This window comes from Eumetopias jubatus, unplaced genomic scaffold (genome assembly GCF_037043125.1).
Source record: "Eumetopias jubatus isolate StellerSeaLion01/CBP00866 unplaced genomic scaffold, mEumJub1_p1.0 scaffold_9, whole genome shotgun sequence".
Lineage (NCBI taxonomy): Eukaryota > Metazoa > Chordata > Mammalia > Carnivora > Otariidae > Eumetopias > Eumetopias jubatus.
Genome location: NW_028274815.1, coordinates 98,841,452 through 98,858,663, shown reverse-complemented (window position 1 = coordinate 98,858,663; position 17,212 = coordinate 98,841,452). Strand labels below are relative to the sequence as shown.

At 41.3% G+C, this 17,212-nt stretch overlaps 1 protein-coding gene across 2 annotated transcripts in view; it reads right to left on the bottom strand.

Annotated features, from left to right (window-relative positions):
* The window catches only part of KIF16B (kinesin family member 16B), a 306,377-nt gene that overhangs the window by 105,891 nt on the left and 183,274 nt on the right, over positions 1-17,212 (bottom strand). For both annotated transcript variants that reach the window (XM_028113007.2, XM_028113008.2), the window contains one exon: positions 1,512-1,565. In XM_028113007.2, the coding sequence (XP_027968808.1) occupies positions 1,512-1,565 (54 nt within the window). The remainder of the gene's footprint in view (positions 1-1,511; positions 1,566-17,212) is intronic.

Below are 17,212 nucleotides of genomic sequence, written 5' to 3'. Positions count from 1 at the left end.
CACAAATGTTGTTCTAACTTTTCTCTTAATTGAAATGTTCTGAAAATCGACAGACAACACAAAGTCAAACCCTTTGCGAAAATAAAAAGTGGGGGGAACTGCTTTTCTTTTCATTTCCAGCAGCATCATGCTTAACTTTTTTACTCTGTAACTGTCCAACGTATCATTTGCCTAATCTCCTGAAGTAGCCTCTGATATCATTTCTTTGTAGAGACTATAAGCATAATGTGTTATGCATGATATAATTTTAAAAGCCCCCTGAGCTCAAAGAGAAAGAACCATGCCCAATTTAAATTTAAATGTGAATAATTTTATTCTGCCCAATGGCTAAAATTCAATAGAAATTCAGTTACAAAATGACATTAAATAAAAATGCTTATGCTGTCTTCAATTCATTGGGGTCAAATATCAAAGTCAAGATAATCGACAGTTCATTGTTCCAGTTCAAATAACCACATGCTATTTAGCATTTAATCACTAGTTTAGGACAAATGGTAATCACCAAATGGCCCAAAATATTAGTTTATTAACATGTAATGCTGAAAATAACAGGTGTCTCCATGAGAATACTGAGATAGATGATTGCAGAGGTGACATGTCATGTTTGGTCCTGGAGAACAAATGATCCCCACTGGGGGCTAAATCTGTGTTTTGAGGTTGGGATGGCCTCCAAAGCAAAAACACAGGGTGTGCAAAATATCACTATGTGGCCTCTATCTCCTGTCCCACCTAGGATCTATTTTATATGATGCTGGAAACTAAACTAATTTGTTTGTAACATCTAAACTCCAGAGTCCAGAAAATAAATATCCAATCTATAGATTTTCTGTGGCCTTAGTTTCTACTCCAGTATCTGTCCTTTCTCCATTTCTTGGCTTGTTAAATAGGTTGGGGAGAAGGGGGGAGAAAATGCTTAGCTTTATCAGACAGTTACATTCAGAACATATAAAAAAACAAAACAAAACAAAAACCTCTCCAAATCAGCTAAACACACACACACACACACACACACACACACACACACACACATACACACCCACCCAGGAGAAAAGTAAGCAAAAAATATAAAAAAACAAATTATAGAAGGGAAATACAAATGGCCAAACAACATAAGCAAAGAAGTTTAAGAGGGGAAGAGGCATAAGGAAGGGGAACTGTCATTCTTTGGGTTATTTTAAAACCTCAGGCAATATTACTAAGGAGGATATCCTTTTGAATTAAATATAAACAAGCATATACTTGGCGTATTAAATTTAACAAGTGCATGAAATTTGCCTACTGACTCTATTCCCCCTTTCTCACGAGTATTTGAAGATGTACTATTTGAAAAGTTCAAACGTGCGGTAAAACAAACCAGCTAGAGGAATGACCTGCAGTCACTAGACACGTAAATACCTGACACAGAACCATAGGGAGGTGCTGAAAGAGACCCTGATGAACTCTGTATGAAAGATTAATGCAAGACTCCAAAGACTACACTAGTGTTAAAACCGGTACCCCACGTGGCTTACCTTTTACTTTCTAATTTTTCAAGTTCTTCACGCTGTTGCCGCTCAAATTCAAGTCTAATAAAAAAATCAAATGAAAATGAGTCACTTTTCTGAAAGAGCTTTTCTCTTTCTCTCTTATTCTCTGTATATAGTTGCATATTACAAGGAGCATCCATTTTTTAAGCATTATTTTTAATTACGATGGATTAGCAAGTTTAAAATGTTTTCTTTGCTCTACCTATGACTATGATTAGAAATTAGACATACGTTTGGGTGCTTGCATTCAGGCAGAAAAGAACATATTTTACTTGAAGGAAAACAAACAAAGCACCACTGTCCTGAAAAAGCAGAGTTAAAGGAAACTTCTAAATGATAAGCATGTCTACTCTATGCAGCTTAGTCACTGATGAGTGTATATAAAAATGGAGAATCTCTACCTTAGACAGATGGGTCCTTTTATAGGGAAAAGACTGCCAGGGAGGTAGAGAGAGAGAGAGCACAGACATCAATTAAGAAAAGAATTAACTGGGGGAAAACATCAGGAGAAAAGCAGTAAAGTACTTAAAAGCCAATAGCCATGCACACATTGAAACATCTTTTTATAAATACCACATTTCCCAATAATTTCTCAAAGCAAAGACTCCAAAGAGTTAGCTGTGTTATGTTTGCACACTTCCCATCATAATGATAGCACTAATAATGAGTACCAATAATAATTGTGACAGTAGTCAAATCCATAGTTTTACCACTTTGTACATGGTTCTACCATAGGCAGGTTCATCAAGAGCCTCCTATGACCAGCAGTTCTAGGATACAAGTAACTGGGGACTACATAGTTTGTAAACGGGTTTACCAGAGAGCGAGCAAAATAAAGGGGGCTAGTCACTGGGAGTTTTAAAACAACTTGCTAAAATATTGATAACAAAAGTTGATTTCTTCTCAAATACTAGACTTACTGACTACAAGATTTCACTCTTCTTAAACAGCATGAACAGTAATTCTTAAACTTACACATGTTCCCGTTATGGTAAATGGCAGATACAGCTAAAAAGCTGAACTACGGAAAAATTCATCACAAACTTTCCTTGTATAATGTGCAAATGCAGATTGGCAAAAGTTACCTTTACAAGGAGCTAACGAATGTTTTAATTAGATGTGTTATCCATTTAATTTGGGCTAATATTGAGCATAAGATGTCTGGTGGCTTTTGTAAGCAGACCTGCGTGCTGTGCTGAGTGCTTTACCCATGTTAGCTTACTTTGTCTTCCCAGCAAATCCTAACAATAACAAATAGTATCTCCATTTTATAGATGAGGAACCCAGTGCTCAGATATGTGAAAGAACTTGTCCAAAGTCATAATGGTGAGATGTGGTAAAGCCAGGATCTGAAGCCAGGATCTGAACCCAGGGCAGCCTACTTCCAAAATACCATCACTTCTTAAGCAATGCTCAGATTTGTGATATACAATAAAAGAATTATATCCTTCACTGAAACTTGTCATTTAGTGTTATACGTATTCTCCTACCAAATGAAAATAATCTGCAGATTATAGGCATTGCCATCCATGAGAAATCAATCACATAAATATATATGAAAGGTATTTGCCAATACCCAAGCTCAGCACATATGTCATTACTCTAAGTAGGGATAAGGTTTCATTAAAGTTAGTATATGACTGTTCTCTTTTATACAACAATAAAGAGAATATTGGAAATATTTCATAGTATTTTTTAGACTTCAGTGCAGTTTAGGCTTTCTAGAAATATTTACACAGTCAAAAAGCATCACTAGATAAAAAACTTTCAAAATCAGAGAACTTCCTTAATGGAATTGTCTTCAGTCTCTGTTTTTACTTTCTAAGAACAGCTCATAGAACCACGAACACACACTGCTCTGACGATGTCACAGGCACGTGGTCATAAGCCAAATGCTCCTCTGAGAGTTGGGAGACCTGGGTTCCAATGAAATCCTATCACTGAGGACTGTTTACAAAGGGCAGGTGCTGGGCTGGGTTCTTAGTGGGCAATACCTTCACTCTGTTCTCCCAACCCTGCCAGGCTGACATGTTTCTCATTCCCATTTTATAAAACCTGAGGCTTAAAGCAAGTAAGTAGCAGAGGGAGACCTTGAATCCAAGTCTGATATCAAAATCTGGGCTGCTGACCACTACAATTGTCGCTAGTGAGCTGTGTGATCTCAGGAGGTCACAAAATGTGGGTGTGAATATCTTCATCTCTCATGGGATGCTGAGTACCTATTTTTTTTTTAATTGAGCATGGCATCAGGCACAGGGTGATTTCAGGGATACAGCAGTCTATAAAGGTGACATGGTTCCTGACCCCACAGGACTCTCAGTCTGTGACAAATAAACACAAGTGGACACCCAATGAGTCGCAAGCTAGGACTGAAGGACACAGTGTTATAACATACAGAGTGGGGTACTGATCCCAGAATTTGGTACTACCTAGAATCAAGGCAAGCTTCCTGTGGAAACGTAAACCTAAGCTGTGCCCTTCTTCTTCGTACATAATAGAGAAACTCAAGAGAAGCTCAATAAAACCAGATCTTGGCTTGCTATGGGGGAAGTGGCAAGACACGAAGCTTAATAGGGCAACAGAAGCCAGATAGTGAAGAGTCTTGGAAGTTATATTAAGGATTCCTAACTTGATCCTAAAGATGGTGGCAGAAAAGTACCTTGGGACATGTTGTCGAAGAACACACAGACCTGGTGTTCTACAGAGAACAGATAGGAGAGGAGCAATATGGGAAGCCAAGAAACTAGGAGGCCACTGTAGTCACGTAAATGAGAGCTGATGGAGGCAAGACCTGGTGTAACTGGGATAAAGAGATCTCTGATCTTTAGGAGGTCAAGCTGACAGAACTTGGGGGTTGTGATGAGAAAGGAAGAGTCAAAGATGCCCCCTCAGGTTTCTGGCCAGGCCACACAGGAGGTGGGAGGGCAGAACCTAACTACCAAGAGGATGAGTTAAAAGGTCTGCAGGTCTGAACACAAATTCTAGTGATTGTGAGACCACGCATGAGTTACTTAACCCTGGACACTTAATTTTCACAGAAATCAAAGAAAATAATAAGCCCTACCTCAAAGGGTTGTAGCCAAGATCAAATGAGGTAATACATGCAGAGTATGTAGAGCACCTGCGCATATTAAGTGCTCAAGTGTTGCCTCTTATTGTTAGGATCCACTGGGATGAGGAGGAGCACCGGGGACAGAGCCAGTGGGGGAGGCAGAAGTAGCAATGGTAGCTGCACCAGTGCTAGTACTCCCAGTAGCAAAGATAAGAGTAGTAGCTAACATCCACTGAAGATTCATTCTATACCCTGGTTCTGAGGACTTTGCATTTAACTCATAATGGCCCTTGAGGTAACTGTCATCGTTATCCCATTTTAAATGTCAGAAATGGCCATATTGCTAGTAAATGGCAGAATCAACCTTGACTCTAGAGCCCACAATTTTAATCTCTTCTCCATCCTGCCTTCAAGAAGGTAAGCTCAATTTTATAACTGTTGAATCTAATGATTCCAGAGGGTCATCCAAATTGAGATGTACAATGGGAAGGGAGATATAGACGAAGGTCTAGCTCTCAGGCCCTTACCAAGGATGGAGACACGGACTTGGGATTCACCAGCATCTAGATTGGAACTGAAACCACAAGAGTGGATGAGGTTACCCAGGATGTACGTATGGAATGAGAATAAAGGAGCTTAGTGTAAAGTCTGGAAGACCAAAGACACTACAGTGACCAGCAGAGAACAAGGCTAGGGAGCAGTTAAAGACACAGAGAGAAGGTCAGGAAAGGGTAGGCACAGGAAAGCAAAGGGAAGGGGAAGCAGTAGTATGAAATGCTTCAGGAAAGTCAAGTAAGATAGGGCCCAAAGAGAACTCAGCAACATGGAGGTCACTGGTAAATCTGGAGTGAGCTTTGTTGGATTGGGGCCAGACTGCAGTGGACTGAGGACTGAATGGGAGGAAACTAGAGGCTGACTGTAGATACAGTAGAGAGCTTTCTCAGTAATTTTAGTTATGAAAGGGGGCTGTGGTAGTTTTAGGAGAATGAGTGCTCATTTTAATAGCTGGAAGACACTTGTGCAATATTTAAACCCCAGTATAAACAAGCCAGGAGAGGGTATAAAAAACTGGGGACAGAGTTCCCATATATGAACAAGGGACAATTTCTCAACCTCTCTAAACCTCAATTTCCCCATCTGGAACCAGCCTCAATAACAACCCTGGTCCCTGTTGAGTGGAGGATCCTATGAAAGTATATAATGAGCACTTAGCAGTTAATAAATACTAGCTATGAATCCTAGAGCATCCATAGTACAGGTAGCGGAAGACAAAGAGCAATTCGGCCATTGGGATAGGAAGGACGGAGGCAAATATGAAAGCAAAGCAGACGTGGGCTTTGACAGTGTTGTTCTCTTAGGACTTCTGTATTCTCTGTGAGGTCAGAAGAAGCAAGGTTCTCTGCTAAGAATAAGGAGGAAGGTGGTGTGGTTAGAGGCATAAAGAACATGGAGATTATTGGTAATAGACAAAGAAGCCAGCAGGCAAGAGAACTGATAAGAAAAACAAGCAATAGGGGGTGGGTGGGCATCATTCAAGCTTAGAGATTGTCAACTTACAGAGGCACCGACCTCTGTGTGGATGTGGCTTTCTCTTATGGCACTGAGCTGAGATACTGGATACAGGTTCAGGGCAAGGAGACAGTTTACTGGACCCAGGTGGGTCTCTGACAAGTGAAAAAACCAAAGGACTATCTGAGCATTTGGGAAGAGGATGGCTCAAGTGTTGAGAATGAAAACTTGGCTGGAGAGAAAAGTGGGGGCAAGGCAAGGCTTACAGGTGAAAGTGAAAAATCTAAGAAGTTTCCAGGCTAAAGACATGAATTCACTTATGTAACCATGAGTATCCACATGGAATCACCCAAAATAACAGCAGGACTGAAAAAGATGGTGACGCTTAGAAGGTAAGTAGATGACAACAGTAAGGAGGGGCAAAGAGTGGGAGAGCCAGGTGCCATAAGTGAACAGATCAGAGTGCTCTGGGGGGCACAGGAAAGGTGGTCTGAGGGCAGCTGAGTCTCTGGGCTGATGAGACCCCTGGCTCTTCCTCAGTAGAAGTTTTCATTTTAGAACATCTGGGTGTGATGAGGAAAGGAAAAGTACTCGGCCCAGTGGTGGTTGTCAACCTCAGATGTAAGAGGCCACAGCTCTGACCCCTCCTGAAGAGTGGCATCTAATGACATGGAAGGTTCTGAGTCAAGAAATCAGAGAGACATTCCCACTTTAACTCTTAATGAAGTATGGATGCATTTCTGTGGCCTGTTACTAAAAAAGGAAAAATTATGCTTGGTTTCTACCAAAAGGATTATGTCTGTGGTAACTAATGACTCCCAGTTCCAAAAAAAATAAAAGATGCTCAGTCTTAACTTTAAACCAAGTCCCAACCATTCTGAAGAGTCATAATCACGAAGTCAAGAACTATATTTTAAAATATGAGGTGATATTGGCTGTTGCTGGTACTGTATGACTTCCATTAAATATTACATATTTACTAATCATACTTTAAAAAATGCACCTCTTTCCTTAATCAATAATTATTTCAAATAACAAACCTCAATAGACTATAAAATATAAATGTGAATGTGTTAATATCAAGGAAAGAATATCAACTCTAATTGTATCTTAATGTGGCTTCATTTTAAATAAATGTAATTCACTTTCTTATTTTACTGGAATTACCTTGGCCCCAAATGCTAATTTCCTAAATGTTACAATTAAAAGGAAAACCACGAAAGGATGTAATTTTTGCAGCTGTTTTTAGCATTTTAAAATGACATCTGGAAGTACATATACTGTGGTAGGTCCAACAAAAAAGCATAGCATACAAGCTATTTTTATGAGAAACAGCCTCTTTTTTTTTCCTTTTTTGCATTAAGAGGCATCTAGCATTTTTAGGTATAATTGCACATCTTGCAATTTATATTCCTGTTATCATCAGCAATGAAAAAGCAAGGGGGTGGGAATTTCTCAGTTCGCACCATGACACTGAAAGTGAGACTGTGATTATGAAGAAAAGAAAGAAAAAAAGAAAAATTTTAAATGAACTGAAAGCATAAATATTCCAGCCCTTATGTTGTGCCAGTGGTGATTAGTTTTGTACCTTTGATGTCGCTTCACATTTGAAAAGGAGGAAAACAGCTACTCAAGTCCAGCCAACACTCGACAGACTGGCAACTGTGGAGGTGGGCGTGGAGGGCAAAGGAGGCTGAGCCCCAGACCCCAGTATGACTGGAAGGCAGTCACCTGACAATAGAGGTGAGCTGAAGGCAAGGCAGTCTCCATACTCTCCACATGGATATTCTCCATAGTATGTGAACAGGTAAGGGGGAAATCCTTGGGCACTGGGTAAGCCAGAATTTTTTCCACACAATTTTTAGGTTCCAGTCAAGTATAGAGATGACCCCATGGGTGTGCAACCTGTGAAGATACACAGGGTCCTGCATTCACTGTCTACTGCCGCCATCTTGCAATTCTTAATATTTGAACAAGAGGCCCCAGGTTTATACTATGCACTGAACTCTGTAAATTATGTATGCGTTCTGATCAAGTATATGTTATTTTTTAAAGAACTCCCGGCCTGTTACCTGGAATAGATGGTGGTAGTCCACAGTCCAGATTCTGGTAAGGGCCAGATGGAAAGCAGCTAGAATAGACCAGAACTCCATGCTAGATGGTTCACTTTTCACTGATCCTTCACAAGGGATTAGGTTTCCACAACAGTGGGTTCTGTAATGGCTAGACCAGAATGGCTGACCTTCTTACCTGCCTACTCCCCTCAGGAACTTCCAGCCAGTTTCAAATCACCTTACAAATGAGCAAACTCCCAAGGAGACTGGGGGATCTTAAAGACTGAAGATGAAGTTTGGATTTTGGTGCTGGAGTTTGTGAAGGTTCTATCCAATTATTTTCCTGACATTCTAGACATTCTTTAAAGGCTGAGCAGAAACCAGAGACTACCCCAAGGTAGGCACAGGTAAACACATGAAAGGAATAACCTGGTCATTCATTCAGACCCTGTCTCTTCATGGAAAGGCTCTGAGGTCTTTCCTATGTGCATCATTGGAAACTTTTATTAGAAACCTGAGACTAGCTGCTTTGTAGAGACAGTGGAACACTACACCACTCCCTCCCCATTTCCATCTCTTTCCTCCCAGATCATTGCACAACATGGCAGGTTATCCTACAGTACACTGACTTACATACAACTGCAATTCCAGGTGCATATATCAAAATAAGGGTCTCACGATGCAACTGAATCTAGGAGGTTGTGAAATTAAACCCCTTTTAGTTAGAAGTCTGAGTTTTTAACACAGATACCCTAGTACTCAGATGGTTTTCTAATGAACTTTCAAATCCCTCGTCTAGAAAGCATTCAGCAAAGACTTTCAGGAGCCAGTCTTAAGCCTTTTGTATTGCAAATGGAAAGTGCTCAAAGAAACAAAGATTGCTTTAAAAAAAAAAATAGTAAAATTTGATACTATAAGCATTAAGTCAGTTTTCTCCCCAGCGTATTTCTCGTAACAGTGGTAGAACTGGCTCCAATAAAGGCAGCCAGGACCCCATGTTAAACCCAGGAGACCTACCTGATCGAGCTGCAAGATCACATCAAGTTACAGCTACACGGGGATTCAAGAGATCATGCATTCAACTTGGCACACACCCCTATACCTTGCTCCCCCTTACTATTTTACAGGCCAGGAGACTGAGGTCCAGAGAATATTAGAGAGAGGTCCAAAGTGACTGACTTCTTTAGAGGAGCTAGGAGTAAAGCTTGCCTCTTCCTACTCCTTTTTTTTTTTTTTTGGTAAAGACTGTATTTATTTATTAGACAGAAGAAGAGCACAAGCACGGGGAGAGGCAGAGGGAGACAACGGAAAAAGCAGACTTCCCCACTAAGCAGGGAGCCCGATGTGGGACTCGATCCCAGGACCTGAGCCGAAGGCAGTTGCTTAACCAACAGAGCCACCCCGGCACCCCTCCTCCTCCATTCTTACTTCAACTCTGGAATTCCACTTCACTGCCTCAGCTGAACCATGATAACTTTTACCCCAGAAACAGCCTTCTGGAAATTAGCAATGATTTATTATTCCAAGATGTACCTCTCTCTGTTGGACAAACCAGAAGGTGATTACCCTGCCACTCCATTCAGCTGCGCATGCCACACAGCCAATAAACCTGTCTCAACACCTACTATGTACAAGGGCAATACAGAATAGATCAAATGCCTTTGTCTCTTAAGAGCAGATTATAAGTAAAATAAAATATGCACGCATATCAATCACATAGAACATGATGAACCCGAGAAAGTTCCATTTTTAACAGGAGATGGGGTAGAGGGAGAGCATTTATAGCTGCAGGGATGAGAGGATGCCTCACGGAGGAACTGCTGTCGAGCTGGGCCTTGACAGATGGACAGAATAACAATGGGCACAGTGTGGTGAGTGGGGAAAAATCTAGTGGAAGAAAAACAGGAGCAGGAAGACAAAAGATACAAGCAAAGGAAACAGTAAAGAGAATGTCTGGCTATTGCTCAGAACAAATAAAGGGAAGTGGTGAGAAATAAAACCCAGAAGGTAGACCATGGGCAGAATGTCAAAGGCTAAGCTGACACTCTCGGGAGCACCTTCATGGGTAACCTCTCCTCCCACCAACCTGTGCAGTCCTCCACCCAAGGCACTGAGTACAAAGTACAGGAATTCATTTGTTCAATGTGGCATCCATGTGCCAGGCACTGCCCTAGACACTGTGGATTCAGCAAAAGGAACCAAGTCCCTGCTGTTATAAACCCTCCATTCTATTGAGGAGGACAGCTAACTAACAATGAGTATGGTATATGATTAGTGCTATGAAAACAATGAAGCCAGGAGAGAGGATAGAGAAGGGGACATTTAGGAGAGAGCTAAAAGGAGGGAGTGACCATGAGGATGCATCTGGTGCCAACATGGATGCCAGAGGGAGGGGGAAGGAGAAGCCTTCCAGGCTTCTAATGAACTTTCAAATCCCTAGTCTAGAAAGGGAGGGAGGGAGGGAGGAGGGAGAAGCCAGACCAACGACCAGGAGACAGAGTGTGTGGCATGCTGGGAGCACAGCAAGACCAGCATGGCAAGAGCAGATGGAACCAGGAGATGGTGATGGTATGAGAGCAACTGGGCCCAAGAAGGAGCTAGGGCCCTACAGGTCATAGAGGGCAGACAGAGCCCTGCCCACCAGGGCTCCTAGAGGACAGAGACCTGCCTTAATTGACTGTGTATCCTGAGGGCCTTCTGCAAGGCACATAGTAGGTGTTCAACCATGACTGTATGAATAGTGCTTTAAAGTCAGTGACATGAGGTTCAGAGTCAGACCCCAATTACACAGTCACAGAATACCTGAGCGAGGAAGAGATGCTGTCAGCCAATGTACAGCTCACTTTCCTTAAGAAAGAACAACTTTTGGTGCTTTCCACCTTTCTCAAGATGAAAGCTAATTAACTGCAGCAAATCTAGAAAATACATTTAAGTAAAACACTTACCAATACAATCACCATGACTGTTCCGTCCTGGTATAGAGCCTTTAGCCTTCCCAGCCACACACATATACACACAGATGAGAGCCAACACGGCTTATTTTGTAACCTTTTCCTCTTAATGAATATTAAATATTTTTGACAAGTCCCCCCAGATCATTAACTATTACTGTCTAACATAGTTTAATATCATGCAATTCTAGAATACAATTACGCCATGATTAATGTAAGCAATCACATGTTGTTGGAAAGGTCCATGGTGGCTGACATATAAAACAGTTGGATGGGATCTACAGTGGGCAGGCCAAGAAGTTAGTTTAAGAAAAGCTGTGCCAGGGGCGCCTGGGTGGCTCAGTCATTGAGTGTCTGCCTTCGGCTCAGGTCATGATCCCAGGTCCTGGGATGGAGCCCCGCATCGGGCTCCCTGCTCTGTGGGAAGCCTGCTTTTCCTTCTCCTACTCCCCCTGCTTGTGCTCCTGCTCTTGCTCTCTGTCAAATAAATGAAATCTTAAAAAAAAAAAGAAAAGCTGTGCCTGTTTGTGAGCAGAAAGAAAAGAGAGTACACAGGGAAGTCTGCCGATGTGAAAAAGAGTTAAAATGCACCACAGCTCCTCTCCCTTCACCGAAGTGAAGAGCTTTAGCATTACAAATCTGCTTTACACATTTGTATTCCTTTGATATCGCCCGTTAAAAGACAAAATGCTAACACACCTAACCAGCAATGCTTGCAGTGCGTGACTCTGTCTCGGGCTGGGGGTGAGCGCAGGTCCCGGGAGCACCTGTTACACCTCCCGCCGCCTGTCCGCCCACTCCCAGCCGTCCACTCTCATGGCTTTTATAGTCTAGGCCCTCAAACATTCCCTTCCGTATTTCTCTGACATCTCTTCATTCCTCCTCTTGTTGCTTTAATGTAAGCAGCATCTGCTATGAAATAGAGAGTTCAAGGGGGTGTGGGTTTAGCTGACAAAAAAAGTGGCAAAGGTTTATACAAGTGGATTAACTGCAGTGTAATCAACACTTTGTGTGTGTGGGGGGGGTAGAAATATTTCCAAAAGTCCTTTATGATTAAGCAAGAGTTACACTTATGACATAAAGAGAATGAAGACTTGAGGCACCCGGGTGGCTCAGTTGGTTAAGCATCGGCCTTCAGCTCAGGTCATGATCCCAGGGGCCTGGAATCGAGCCCATCATGCTCCTTGCTCGGCGGGAGTCTACTTCTCCCTCTCCTCCCTGCTCGTGCTCTCTCTCTTGCTATCTCTGTCTCTCTCAAAAAAAAAAAAAAAAAAAAAAATCTTAAAAAATGAAAAAAAAAGTGGAATGAGGACTTGTCTTCAGCAGCATGGGGAAAAGTTCACAATAAAATGTTAAATGAAAAAGCTGAAAATAGAACTGTATCTCTAGTGTGATCTCAACTTTGTTTTTTGTTTTTTAGTAGTCCTCATGCCCAGCATAGAGCCCAACATGGCACTTGAACTCATGACCTGAGATCACAACCTGAGCTGAAATCAAGAGTCGGATGCTTAACCGACTGAGTCACCCAGGCACCCCAAATTTGTTTTTTGAAGTAATCTTTATAATGCATAATTACAATATCTAATGTACAATTAAACATCTATATTGTAAATATAAGTAAATATTACAAATGTAAACCAATCATTTTTTGGTGGGCGGACTGTGAATGCTTGTGATTACTTTATTCATTTCTGAATGTTTTACTTTTTGTAATAAGCATTTCGATTTATAATGAGACAAACTACCTGCTTCAAAATTTTTTCTTAATCTACTGTGATTATAGCCATCATTTTACTTCCTTTTTGCCTCTATGAATCTCTGGTTCATTTCCATTTTATCCAACAACGATGACTCACCAAAGAAGATCATCAGATATGGGGGTTGAGAATGGGAACTAAATATCTAATGTCACTGATGGGGGCACAGCTACTCAAGGTCAGAATTACAGTCTGTGATAGAAGAAAGGGACGGAATTGCTTCGTCAGGGCACAACAATTCGCTCACACTCAATTGTTCAAATCAACAATGATTTCTCAAACACCTACTGAGGAGCAGTGACACAGTATCAAGAAAATCAGACCCCTTCACTTACCGTTAAATATATAGACCAAGAGACACAATTATCAATTACCAAGGGCTATAAAGAAAAGACAGAGGATGCTGCGTGAACAGTCAAGGAGATGAAATTCGGATGGAGGTTGGTAGGGCCTCTGTGAAGAAGCAACATTTAAACTGGGATCTTAGAGACTATGCAGACTATGGCCACATGAGGAGCTGGTGGACACACAGAAGAGTGTTCCAGGAGAAGGAAACAGCACAGGCAAAGACCCGGAAGCAAGAACAGATATGCACAACTGGAACACTTGACTAAACCAGCAATGAGCTAACAAATTACAGAGAGCTCCACTGATGTGAGGAATTTGCAAAACAAGACAGAGGATCATAGCGGAAGCGAGGGAAAAATCAAACAAGACGAAACCAAAGAGGGAGACAAACCGTGAAACTCTTAATCTCAGGTAACAAACCGAGGGTTGCTGGAGGGGAGAGGGGTGGGAAGAATGGGGTGGCTGGGTGATGGACATTGGGGAGGGTATGTGCTGTGGTGAGCGCTGTGAATTGTGTAAGACTGATGAATCACAGACCTGTACCTCTGAAACAAATAATACGGTATATGTTATTAAAAAAAATTAGAGAGCTTATAGTGTGTATTCAAGTTAATACAATGTTACATCAAAGGAAAACCATGCTGCCATTAGGCACTAAGAGGAAATCTGCTATCTTCCATCCTTGCCCATAACTACCATTCATCATTTCACTAGGAAAAACCTCATTTCCTCAGGTGACCTTTACAATTCAGCTTTCGGCTGTGCAATTATAAAACGAAGGAAGCAGAAATGCAACCCACTACTCAGACAATGCAAATCTAAAGTAACTGAATAAAGACAGATTGTTCTTTGAATTCTATAGCTCATCTTTCTGCCTACTTTGAAAACAGAAAACACAGGAAAGCTCATCGCCTTAAGTGGCTCATGGTGGAATACCACTCAAGGACAAAAAAGAAAACAGAAAAAAAAAGTCAGTAATTAACACTAATCTCCATTAATGGAGGGAAGAAGCCCACTTCTTTCAGTTGCTTTCATCACATGTTCCCCAAGACTGTATCTTAACAAGCTATTTAAGGCACTCTATAGCAACTGTAAAGTTAGTAAATGATCCATAAAAAAGCAAGACAATGGAGACCAAAAACTGGAGAAGAAATCAGCCTTGCAGCAAAGCAAACTTTTGAAAAAGGGCAAAGCCCAATAAAATAAACCAGCAGAGACAAACACAGTAAATAACCATCAACGAAAACTCAGGCTAACGACCAAATCATCAGCAACATAAATACTGCCAACTACATGTGTAAAACTTCCACACTCAAGGTCAGCAACGGAAAAACAGATAAAAGAACTGATAAAAGTCCCAGGAAATCAAGAGAAGAGAGAAGGCAGAGTTAGCAGGACACTGCCTTCATAGGAAATGTGACCTTTTCTCCCAGGAGATGCCCTGGAGACCATGGCCTCACCTGAAGGTACAAATCCCATCAAGAGTATCTCTAGCCACGACCAGATTCTGGTTCTGAAGCCCCTTGTATATTGGTACAAATTAAATGGAAGGAAATGAATTCACTTCATTCACATTTATTAGATGTCTGTTAAGTTCCAGGTGCTATGCTGGGTATTGAGTGAACAACAAATTAGATTCTGTGCCTGTTTTCTGGAAGCTTACAGTCGTCCACAGTGAGGTGAAGGCTCAACACAACACAGGACCTGACCCTGTGACTGATGTCTCCTTGTTTTCTCCCTAATGTGAGATATTTATCCTTTCCATTGAAGGCAGGAAATGGGGAAGAACATAAGGAAGAAACAGTGAAGGGGTGGGAGACAGGAAGGAAAATGAAACTACAGTTGACCCTTGACAATGCAGAGATTGGGGCACCAACCACTCAAACAGCTGAAAATGTATAACTTATCGCTCCCCCAAATCTTAACTAATAGACTACTACTGACCCAAAGCCTTACTGATAACACATTAAATTAACATATTATTGAATGTTATATGTATTACATATAGTACTCTTACAATAAACAAGTGAGAGAAAATATTAAGAACATCATAAGGAAGAAAAAATACATTCACGGTAGTGTACTGTATTTATCGAAAAAATCTACATATAAATGGACGTGTGCAGCTCAAAGAACAACCCGTGTTGTTCAAGGATCAACTACACTTACTTTCCATGTAATTCAGCCAGTAAGAAGTCCTCACTGCCATCTTGGTGCCTCTGGTTCTTTTGATCCAAATCCCAGAACTCTTCATTAACAACCTAGTTCCTTCCAGCTTTACATTCTGAGATGCCACCCCTATTCTTCACCTGAAGACCAGGAAGGCTGAAGCTAAGTGCAAGCAGCATTCTAGTAGAGCATGTAGCTCAGCACAGGACAAACTAGGTCCTTGATGAATCCTTGGTGAGGATCAGGATGCCCAGGACATGCTTCCAGAGAGAGCCACCAGAATCCAGTTCCTGTGAATATAGCCTAGAGCTACATCCAGGAGGGTGTACTCATGTTGGTAGAGTCTACACTTCAAGAGGATCCCTCTCCAGTTTGCATGCAATTGGAAACTCTCACACAGTATTGGTAGAAAATGGTGGTGATGTGTGCAACCATTCTATAGAACAATTTGTGAACATGTATCAAAAGCCTTAAAACAATTTACATTTCTGGACTAGTAGTTCTTTTTTTTTTAAGATTTTATTTATTTATTTGACAGGGAGAGACACAGCGAGAGAGGGAACACAAGCAGGGGGGTAGGGAGAGGGAGAGGGAGAAGCAGGCTTCCCACAGAGCAGGGAGTCCCTTGCGGGGCTCAATCCCAGGACCCTGGGATCATGACCTGAGCTGAAGGCAGACCCTTAACGACTGAGCCACCCAGGTGCCCCTGGACTAGTAATTCTATCTCTACTTTTTTTCACCCTAAGGAAGTAATCATGGATAAACACAAAGATTTAGCTACAAATATGTTCATCACAATTGCTTATGATGGCTTAAAACTAGACAACGAAACACCTACCAGTAGAAGATAAGTTATGGAATACCCACAGAATGCCATATCACAGGGACATTAAAATAATGTAGGGAAATACTTAGGAAAGGAAAAAATAAGTGCAAAAAACTCTTACAAGTCCAGTATGAATCTGTCTTGGTAAAAGAACACATATAAAAAAGTACGTGTGTGTGTGTGTGTGTGTGTGTGTGTGTATAAGTGAGTATACATATGTCTGCACACACACATAGAAAGAAAGAGAGAGATGGCTACATAATAGAACAAACAGAGGTACAGACTGGAATATACAGCAACATGCTGACTATGTGTAGTAAGTTCTTTTTTGCTTATTTGTAATTTCTGAATTTTCCAAACTGAACATATTAAAATAAAAAGTTAGGCTAAAAATAATTATCCCTCATCCATCTTCATCCCTTGATTGTTGACAACTGCAGACCATCCTCACTTAGGAGCCTTTCATAGCTACTGACGTCTGGGGTGCCCCGGATGCCAGCCAATTCCCAGCTCAGAATGCCACACTCCAACAAGCTCCTTGGATGGCTTACCAAATACATGCCTGATTTTTGACTTTGGTATTTTTGGGCCCAAATGGATTTGAAACCCAGATGTTTCTCCTCTTCAGAATTTAATTATTCAAATATATCCATTTAAATCAACCCACCACTGGCTAGTGCTTAAAGGATGCTAATGCACAAGTGAAAATTTCTTCCTTTATTTTTCAAGACTGAAATGAATTTGGAATGTATATAATTTTGCTTAGGGCACTTTCAAGAAGCTGTGAAAGCTTCCACATCCCGCCAAATTAGCTGTCTGTTTGCAGTATCAGAGTAAGACAGAGGATGCCTAAGCAGTGGGCTTGGTTTCTTCATAAAGACTGTGCCGGTTGAGGAGGAATGTTTCCCCTGCAGCGAAATTATTTCCTGGCAAAGACCCTGGCTAGGCACTACTCCAAAGTGGAACTAACTCCCAAAGGAAGTCACCGGGCTTCTTTGCCTCATCCAAAATTTCTTTGGC